This window comes from Gymnodraco acuticeps, unplaced genomic scaffold (assembly GCF_902827175.1).
Source record: "Gymnodraco acuticeps unplaced genomic scaffold, fGymAcu1.1, whole genome shotgun sequence".
NCBI classification, from domain to species: domain Eukaryota; kingdom Metazoa; phylum Chordata; class Actinopteri; order Perciformes; family Bathydraconidae; genus Gymnodraco; species Gymnodraco acuticeps.
The window spans coordinates 2,436,704-2,447,807 of NW_022990270.1; the positions used below are offsets into that span (position 1 = coordinate 2,436,704).

The following is an 11,104-nucleotide window of genomic DNA, read 5'->3' on the forward strand; positions in this document are numbered from 1 at the left end:
GGGTTACATAATTCGTACATGGAACTACAGTTGGGGGTATTGTTTCCCACCACGGACATGTATGTGTTTGCTATATATTGTGTGCCCTCCTGTCTTCTCTCTAGTGATGGGAATTCCAGCTCTTCTTGGTGAGCCGGATCATTTGGCTCGGCTCACCAAGAAGAGCCGGCTCTTTCGGCTCCCAAACGGCTCTTCAGTTTACCACATATTATACCTTTTAATTAAATCAAATGTAGCCCTGTTTTGACTAATGATTTATATGTGTGTACACATATAAATCACTTAAATTATTTAATACATCCTTTGTACTGAAGTATTCAAAAGTAAAAATGACATGTTTAATATAAATGATTTGCTGTGGCCAAATGTTTTTCATTGCATTTACAGACCCGTGTAACTCTCTGATACCACCCCAATGAATGCACTGACTGCTTGTCGAACCACGCTACATAAAACAGCTAGCAACACCTATAAACACTATTTAAAAAAAGGGGCTACTGTATCGACATTTTAAAATTATATTTAAAGAAAAGGCCCTGACAAAACAGCAGGGCTCTATTTCAGTAACTATTAGCTATAGAAAAAAGGACAGCAACAGCTGACATCAAATATTGCTGAGCCTAAGGATAATCATAAATAAATAACATAGTGAAAATAAATATATTGCAATGCTCAAAACAGCAGCATCCAACTGTCTCTAATCTTTGGATATTACATGTCACTGCATGCATGCACGGAGCAGCTGTAGCGCGGAGATCATCATCATCATTCTGTCTTGTATTACTTAAAGTGGACCTATCATGCTATATTTGAACAATATATTGTAGGGCCATATCTATATAAGTATATATGATTTCTGTGAGCTGCAGCTGACCCACGCCCCCCTGCAGGAGAGGGCAGCGTGCTCTGAGATCAGCTGCTGGGCTGTCAGAAGAGGGGGAGAGAAAAGAGATCTCCCTCCTCCGTGTTTTATTCTTATTGAAGTAAGAAGAGAAGTAATGGGGCAGAAACCCTCCTTTTTACGCAGCGGGTCAGACATAGACATCAAACTGGCGACACATATTCAGTGTGCAGTTACTTTGGCATTAGGGCAGGGATATCTAGATACTTTTCCAAAGTTTGACATAATGAATTGTGCTACTTTTAAAGCAAGCAACGATGTTTTCAAATCTGTAAACAAAAAGCTCCTCAAAAACACTATCGAAGCAGTTCCTGCCGTTGCCTACGTTAGTTCAACAGTAACAACGGACTATTTTTCTTAGCGGATGCATTGTCAATTTAATACATACAACTCAATAAATCAATAAATCATTTTCTAAATCCATAAAAGAATTTCAAATTTAATATTGGGAGTCATGTCGTTAATTTGTTGAGAATGTGGCCATTGTAATAAGCGGGATAATGTGCACATTGCATAATGTGCCTTCATGCCGATCTAGATCCCTCCGCAAAACAAAAAAAAACCGGCTCGTTCGCGGGCGCGATGCCGGCTCCCGTCGTTCACTTAAAAGAGCCAGCTCTTTGAGCCGGCTCGTTCGCGACCGACACATCACTACTTCCTCTCTCTTCTTCCCGGACTGCAACCGGACAACATGACCTTAGCTGCTCTCAAATAAAGTTCCCTTTTGCACCTTCATTGCACCGCCTCTGACTCCCTATCTCTCGGCACTACACTGGTGACCCTGACAACGTCTCGAGACGGACCCGAACACGGCAAAAATAAACTCAAGTTTTTTTCTCGAAATGCGGGGAATTTGGAATCGTCCGTGGCTGGCTCACCTGCGACCCCGCCTCGGCCCCTTGGTGCTTCCTTCACGGGACGCGAGGATTTTTTTTTGCCATTGTCACTGTCACTACCCGATCTGCAGCTCTGCCCGATCTGCAGTGCGCATGTGCGAGATGGACAACAATGGTGAGTATTGGACAACTCCGGACGGCAGCCCAAGATGGACACTTGACACCGTGGCTTTTAGCAAAGCTCAAAAATAAAACGAGAGAGAGATGAGGTTATTGTTATTACAACGTGACTTCACTATTATTTAACAAACTCTTTTTATGGGTTCTTTTATTTGGGTGTTAAGTACATTGTCAGAATAAGTGAGAAATGAATGTAACTTCTGTTAGACATGTTAGGACTTGCTCTCAAAATAAAGTTCCCTTTTGCACCTTCATTGCACCGCCTCTGACTCCCTATATTTCGGCACTACACCACACTATTTACCTCTGAATTGTAATGGGAGTAGAAGTACAACGCCAGCAAAAACATTGTACTTAACTACAGTACTTGAGTAAATCTACTTAGTTACTTTACACCACTGCATACAAGTGTTGTCATTCCTGAAATAATACAAATAGAGAGTAAAGACAGTCTTTGGTCAGTCAAAGTAAAACATGTGTTACGCATTTGGTTAAAGTGGGCGGTGTCCTCACGCTGCGCGGAGTGCGTGGCGCGCCATTTCGTGAACAGGGCCAGGCAGTCAAGGTGCTGTTGTTCAGTTAGCCAGAAAATACGCAAAACATAGGCCTACTGAAATGGGCACCAGTCATATATGGACGTTAAAACGCTATGGGCGCTATATTCCGGGATCTAGAGTTGGAAACGCCTTTGAAGGTAAGGCTTTTTAGTTAGCTTGTTATTAACATGATTTATGCTAGCTCACTAGTTAGTTACTTAGCTAGTTTTCCGATTATGCTAACGTTAGCATCTCTTCAAAGGCCGATATTAGCTGGTCTTTTAGTCACAACAATTAACCATATTCTGCAGCTATCAGTGTTTGCTATTAAACAGTATTGTGTGCACACATGAATTCAGACTCAATGCTTAAATCGTTGATAAAGATTAACATGAACATGCTCCTTATTGTAGTTGTAAACGGAAAGGATTGAGCTGAGGGTAGAGTTGTCTATTCTTGTTCTGTTTTTTGTGACTATCTTGAACACCCTCTCAGAAAACAATGGTGTAGCTGGAGAGGGCAATGAAATCGGGAGTTTCCCGCGAAAATCGGGAGGGTTGGTTAGGGGCATAGATCAAGCGGCACAACTGTGGGGTTAGAGCCGGGAAGCCAATACGGAAGTGCCACACACTGCAGTTCAGATATTGGCCGATAGGCGATGGCTGCAGGAAAGGAGCAATTTCCATAGACCCCCATGTTTAAATGCCCAACTTTACAGCAGAAAAAAACATGTTTCTACCCCTGTCCTCCATACATTTTTATTATCGATATAGTTAGATTCCACCTTCATGATTATGGATCTGGAGTGAATTGTTTCTAACGTGACCCTTTTATTTATATTAGGTCTTAAAGTCTGTGCATAAATTAGGGCGTGGTCACATTGAGTGACGGCTCTGTCAAGTGCCTGCCGCTGTTAGCTTCTTGTCTCTCTGCTAGCTGCTCCGTGAAGCTACATGGACTCTGCCTGCTCAGCTCATCCAGGAAACACATCTTGTAGCCGGCCGTGGTTGTTTGTTCTTCATGCTTATATATCAGACTATTGTGACTCGCTCTGCGGTTAAAACAGACGGTGCATGAATGCGGTTTTGCGGTAAGTGAAATTCTAGTGCTTTATTTATGTGTTAATGATTTAATCAGTACGTATGAATGGTAAGGCTTGGGTTAGCATGTAAGCTAGTGGTAGCTACATCGGTGCTAACGATTGTAATCGTAGCCTCCAAGTTAAAATCATAGACTGTATGTATAAAGGTTAAAACGAAATAGACAAGTGTTAAGTGGGATAATACTGTTGAACAAACGGCTTCTGTTTGAGGTTGATAAAATAAGGTTACATCCTTGTAACTTAGAGATATTTTATTATGTAGGTAGAACTGTATGCATCTAAGGTTAATTTAAATTGGCTATGCTCAAGTATGTAGACAAGCTAATGTCGAAGTAGTGTATGTGAAATCAACCTCACAATAAGATGTGAGGTTATATTATATTACAATTATTAATGTCATATTTCAAGATGATTACTTAGATATTACAATATGGTTGGTTGAGCTGGAGTTCATTATTGAGCTTACACATTAACGTCACAGTCATCTGCAGAACGAACCCAAACCTTGTTGTTTTTATTAATTGCATTACCAAATGGGTATCAAATAAACAGTAAGCATTGGTAACACAACTTCCAAAGTTACAGTAAAATAAAAAGGCCCCTGACTCGGACAATACACAATCCAACATGTTCAACAGAAGAGAATCAGTTATATTGTTTGTACACATGGTACTTTACATATATATATATATATATCTCAAATCTCTGCTCGTGGATCTCACATTTCTGCTTGTGGATCATTTTTTACACACACGGAATTTTGAGACATATTTTCCGCCGGTCTCTTCTAAAATCTACTCGTGTCACTCGGTTATTTTCGAAACCACGTGATGGCCCGCTGATGACGACATTTCCGCATGATTTCAAAGTAAGAGCATGATGGTTTGTTTTAATGCTCTGTTATTTTATTATAATAACAGCGGAACCTTAGATTGCATTCTTATCACCATCATCATCATGTTATAGTTAGGGATGCTCCGATCGCCAATTTCGGGGCCGATCACCGATCGCCAGAATCAGTATCGGCCGATACCGATCGCCGATCCGATCGAGGTGGGCGGGGCCTAAATGGAAGATTTAAACATCACTTTAAATCTTCCATTTAAATGATGTTTAAAACTCAGTTAATGGGGCTCATTCACTGGAGCTTCCACAAACAACAATCAACTTAATTATTACATTCAAATGATGTACATTATTCAAGTTTACATTCACTTTGATAATAACACGGGGAGAAATTAGCGGAAGCGCTCTCTTTTCCCTCCCTCTCTCTCTCCCCCCCTCTCTCCCTCTCCTGACAGCCTGTCAGTATCTCATGCAGCTCCTGATCCAGTAATGTGTGACCCAACAATGAAGAATAAATATATTTATAATAACTAGTTTAGCTTGTTCCAGAGGTAGATAAATAGCTAAGTGTGTTAGGTCTAACTCTTACGGTACGTCCACACGACAGCTTTTCAAAAATCTTGGAGCTGGGCGCGTCTGAAAGCTTGGGGATTTTTTGCGAGCAATGCGACCAACAACCAATCACATGAATCTCCCGCCCCCGACATACAAAGCAAAAAACCCCGGGGATTTTATGCGAGCAATATATATATATATAAACTCCCCAAACAGGCGAAAACTTACCAGTTTCACCCACTGTCTCTGCCACTTCCCTCCATGCCTGGTTCCTCCGGTTTGTATCCCGTTAATAGTTCTGGTCGTAAAGAACCGGGTGAATTGCTACCGTAATTTCTCGTTTGGAATATGAGGAAATGAACTGCGGTCTGGTTCTCCCTGTGTGTGTGTTTCGCTGCGCTTACCTGTCCGGCGGGCGGAGCTGCAGGATTTCTGCTTCACACACACGTTGCATACCGCTATTTTACTGTCTTTTTCGGACACCTTAAATAATGCCAGACAGGTGAAGCCATTTTGGCGAGCTTGTTTTGCCGCACACAGAGAAAAGTGTCATGTATTTACGTCATGCGATCGGCTCTCGCGATCGGCATGTTTAGAGAGCACCGATCAGATCGGTAGAGACTGAGTATCGGCCGATATCGATCGGTGACCGATCGATCGGAGCATCCCTAGTTATAGTGATACAGTTAGGTTTGTGTTAGTTTATTGGTTCAATACAGCATATATCGAGGCACTTTCGTTGATGTTGAAGCCCATTGACTCCAAATCCATACCAATATTGTATTACCCTTGACAGATAAGACACACATATTTCCATTTGATTTTAGTTCTTGTTATTTTTCACAAGACCTGTTTTGTTCTAAAAATGTCTGCAGTTTTTTTTATTGAAATAGTTACTATTGATGACATTTTCTTCACTAGCATTAAACAAATTAATACTTGTTCAATACTTATAAGTTAACAGCTCTATTAGCTGCATTCCTTATGAAAGTGCAGATCTCTTGGTCCAAACCACATGAAAAGTTTCACATGTATTAAAGGTAAATGTTAGCCTATAAAAAATATAGATCATCAATTTGGAGCAAAAAACATTAGCTGAATATAATTTAAAGTATATTCAGGGTTCGTACGGGTGCTTGAAATCCTTGAAAATGCTTGAAATTTGACGTGGTGTTTTCAAGGTTGGGAAAGTGCTTGCATTTTGGGAATGGTGCTTGAAATTGAGATAAAGTGCTTGAAAATGTAAATGCTTTACTTTTACAATAAATTGCTGTCTGACTGAATAGTTCGCTTTTTAGATTAAAAGAAAATAATTGCTTCGCTTCCACATAAAACATGCGCGCGACCTGCAAGTGTTTGTGTTACGTGTGACCTGGGCATTCTGATGAGTGATAGATGACTGTGTGCCAGGAGGTTGCAGTGTCAACGAGCGTTGGCTAGCAGAAGACAAATACAAGCCATGGCTAAGACGAGGGTCAAGCCCACGAGTAGCCTCCTGCAAAGTTTGCAAAAATAACGATGCGAGAGTCTGCGCTGACGAGCCACATGAAAGGTATGCCGGAGTAGAGCATTTTAGATTAGGCTAACGTTGCATGTTACGTTTGTTTAAGCTAACGTTAGCGAACTGAATAGCGAACTCGATTGAGGGCTAATAATAATTGCAGGGGACAATCATTTCAGAGGAGCGTACCTATGTTATGTACGTTACAGTCGCCATCCTGTGGTGTTCAGAGGATGAAGCACTCACGGCATTTCGTGTTATAGTCAGGAAATATAATCTATTGATCGACACAGAGCGATTTTGAAAGCAATGTATTTCTACTGGCAGTATGTTTCGTGCCTAAACCAAATGTGACTTGCTCTATCGAAATCAGTCACATTGACCCGAAGACACATTTTCGTTTGTATTACTGGTCTGGGGGAAGCTCGCGAGTGTGTGTGTGTCAGGGTTTCCGTTAGCCGGTAATTACCGGTTTTTAGCTGGTAAAATGTATTAAAAACCGGTAAATTCAAAACCTGCCGGTCAAAATGTCTGGTAATAATTAGGGAGGCTCCGATAGATCGGCCGCCGGTCATTATCGGCCGATATTCACTCTTAATAGTTTGATCGGTGCTCTATATAAAGGCCGATCAGGAGAGCTGGATCTGATCGATATGGACATAAACGCGAGTGAAGTATAACCAGACACGCGAGAGAGATCAGATCAGCTGCTGAGTCTGACCGAGACACGCAGCTCTGAATAATCACCTGAAGCCCCGCCCTCTGTTTAGCGAGCTGCAGGAGCTGCATGAGAAACTGACGGGCTGTCAGAGAGAGAGGGAGGGAGAGGGGAAAAGAGAGCATCCGTTTCTCCCGTGTTATTATTCAAAGTTAATGTAAACTTTTGAATAATGTACTTCATCTACTACAAGTAGTTTGTTTGAATGTAATAATTATGTTGTTTGTTGTTTGTGGAATAATTTATTGAAAAATGAATCTGAATTTTTCGATCTGTTACGATTATAAACTGAAGCAATATAAAAATGAGCCCCGTGAACTGAGTTTTAAACTGAAGCATATCTGCTCATAGTCCGGTAACCTGCTAACGGAAACTCTGCTACACAACTCTTATTATTATTATTGAAATATGACCGGTAATTTTCAAATGTGTCCGGTAAAATAAATTCTGCCCGGACATTTGACCGGCGAGAAAAAATCCTAGCGGAAACCCTGGTGTGTGTGTGTGTGTGTGTGTGTACCGGGGAAACACTCACAAGAAACACCGGCTGTTGTTATGCTTGCTGTGATGTTACATTAGTCCGTTCTCCGCTTGTAATTATGCCGAAGCTTCAAAGCTGTATTTATCATCTGAATTTGCCGAAACGAGTTTAATATTCTGAAAGCCAATACTTTGTTTATTTGAAAACATGAAAACAAACTGTCTTTTATGTACAATTGAAGTATTATACAAGTAAACACATTTTGCTTTAAGTAGTCAAAATTACCTACAAATCATTGTACACATTTGTAAATATTATTTCCACTTGTTACCATTGTGAGGCTATTTTTATGCAGCTCTGCGTGATTTTGGGCTACAATTCAGACTAATACGCTACCAGAGGTGGAATAAGTACTCAGATATTGTAGTGAAGTTATAAGTACTCAGATCGTGTACTTTAGTAAAAGTAGAAGTACCAGAGTGTAGGAATACTCTGTTACAGTAAAAGTCCTGCATTCAAAATGTTCCTCAAGTGAAAGTAGAAAAGTATTCTCATCAAAATATAGTTAAAGACAGTAAAAGTAGTCGTTGTGCAGATTGGTCCATTTCAGAATAATATTATATGTTTTATAATGATTGATCATGAAAGTGTTCTCAAAGCTGGTGAAGGTGCAGCTAGTTTGAATGACTTTGTATACTGCAGGGTAGCTTGTGGATTTACTCCAGGTGGAACTAAAGTCTGATTTAACACTTTCACATCATTCATCCACATCTGTAAAGTAACTAAAGGGATTAAATACATGTAGTGGAGGAAAAGTACACCTTTTACCTCTGACTTATGTTCACTGCCAACCTAAAAGTACCTCAAAAATAGTAATCAATAATGTATTGAAAAGTTATTTGGCTCAGACAGGTTATATGGGATGCCTAATCTACGTACAGATCACTCATTTTTAAATATTAAACTTAGTTTTCTTTTCTTTAATTTTTCATCCTCATGTAGAATGCTATCACGAAACACACATTTGGTTGTTTATAGCATAAAGAACATCTGATTTAATGTGAGATAGTGAAATAATCATTTGAGTATGTGTATATAAATATGTAATTTACAACAGCTGTAAGATGCTTGAAAATGCTTGAAAAGTGCTTGAATTTGACTTTGGAAAAGGTGTAAGAACCCTGTATATTACAGCTACAGCTAAAGTATACAGCTACACATTCCTAAATATATCAAAATACATATATGACAAAGTAAAATATAATATTCACTGTTGCCTACACATTAATTTGGCAACTACTTTACTGTGTTAAAGACTTTGTTGTTCATCTTCTACTTGCCGTCCATCTGTTTTGAGTCTTTAGCCGTGAGCTGGGAATAAAGAGATTTGGGGATGTTTTTGTGTTGCTGAAAGTTGAACAAGTGTAAGAACTGTAGCTTAAGGAGTTTGTTTCATTGACTGCATCTGACTCTAAATGGAGCAATATGTGTGGTGAGAACACAGAGATAGATGGCTGCGAAAAACAATATCTGCCTACATCATGTCGACTCTTGGTACAGAAATGCAGTAATATGAAACATTCCTAAGTATTTGTGCCAAATTAGTTGAGGTACATTTATGGCGCATTTCCACTACAGGTCTAAGCGTGTCGTGTCGTGCCCGGCCCGTTTTTGGTTGCGTTTCCACTAGGGGTAGTTCAGGCTAGCGGGTACTTTTTCACAGTTTTTCTAGCTCTCCAAAATCGAGGTTCTTTCCGGGCCAACAACCGGGCTGAGTATGCTAAACTAGTGAGAGAATCACTGGACAAACAACAACAAAATGAACATATTTTACTGTGATTTAATTGTAATACACGTTTCAAAATGATGCAGAAGTAACAACATACTGATACCGGTTAGTAAAAACCATGAATTAATGCTTTGACAAGTCTGCAGACAGACGGCAGGCGAAAAACCTTTTAAAATGCGTGTTTTTCTGAATGGAGATCGGCTAAGCTAACGCAGTATATGCTCCGACCGTCCACACTCACAACAACGGCCTACAGACATAAATAAACCAGCGACTGTATTCGCCATGACACAGGCAGTCTGTGGTTTGGACTCGTTTAACTTTTATCTAGTTTCTGAACAGATATGAGGAGCTGTGAGCTCTGTGTGCTAACAGCTAACGGCTGATGTTGGTTTTGTGGTTCGCATTGAAGATGACGTCACGGCTCCGCCTACACTGCGTTACTATAGTTACTGCCCCAGTTCCTAAACTGTAATGGAAACGCAGCATAAAGTGAGCCTGGCCTACCAAGGCCTACCTATACCGTACTAAGCCCTGCGAGGCCCTGCAGTGGAAATGCGCCATTACACTCCACCCACAAGACTCTACCACATTGCAAGATGTAATATACAGTTCAACTCAATTTGTGAGTCTAGGATTACAAGATTGTATCTGGCTGATATTAAATAAAAGTAATTATTCTAGACACTCGGGATCTTATAAAACACCTCAAGGAGCAGATAGAAATGTATAATTCAATGCTGATGAACTGTCTCTTATAGCCTACCATTTATTTCTTCTTGACAAAAAACCTCTCAAATGTATAGAAAGATCCATCATGAGTTAGGAATACACATTTTGCCCTAATATTCTCCTTTTTTTCAACAGCTGTTCGATACAAATTGTGATAAACCTGAAATGTTCATGACAATCACGGCATCTGGACACTTGCTGATTTCCCAAGGACAGGAAAGCCTGGTAGGAACACTGTGCCTAGATTTAGGATTCTGTTTTTGTTTTCTGTTTCCATGCATTATGATATACACACAATACCTGAAGGTTGGGCCTCTCTGACTGTATGTTTATATCCAGACCCAAGATAGATCGTTTTGCTTTATCTTTGAGGTTAGTTGTATTTATTCACAGCTTTCTGTAACTCTAGATTGTATTTTTATACGGTACATTTTGTCTAATTTCATTGGTGATTGCAGTTATAGTAATTCACTGTAGAGTCTTTTTGTCTTTCTGATTAATTTGGATTGTGCTTCCTTCCCTTTTGAGTAAAAGAAGAACAACAAATACAAAAAAACCTTTTTATTTAAGGGTTTGCATTAAATATATGTTTTGAAACATAAGTCATTATATAGATTGCAATGCTTATGGTTTACAATAACATAAGCATAGGTTATTCAAATGTTGATTAAAAAGGAAAATATACTCACCTTCAAGTAGGGTTGTACGATATATCGTGTCGTGACGATAATCGCGTTATGCGCATGCGCGATATTCACATCGCAAGACGTGCGATATTAAGTAGGCAAATTAACTCAAACATGTCATGTTACAATTATTTTGCTGCTTGCTACAAAAGGAAAACTTGCGCGGCTCTCATGTCAGGGTACTTGAGTGAGTGACATGCAGGCTCTGCATGCACAGCAAACCACCAATCACATCATTCTT

General features: G+C 39.9%; 1 protein-coding gene across 1 annotated transcript in view; it reads left to right on the top strand.

Annotated features, from left to right (window-relative positions):
• The first annotated feature begins 2,459 nt into the window (after window positions 1-2,459).
• The window catches only part of rec114 (REC114 meiotic recombination protein), an 18,804-nt gene continuing 10,159 nt past the window's right edge, over window positions 2,460-11,104 (top strand). The window contains 2 exon segments of the mRNA XM_034220843.1: window positions 2,460-2,611; window positions 10,313-10,402. Coding sequence (XP_034076734.1) covers window positions 2,567-2,611; window positions 10,313-10,402 — 135 coding nt within the window. The 5' untranslated portion in view covers window positions 2,460-2,566.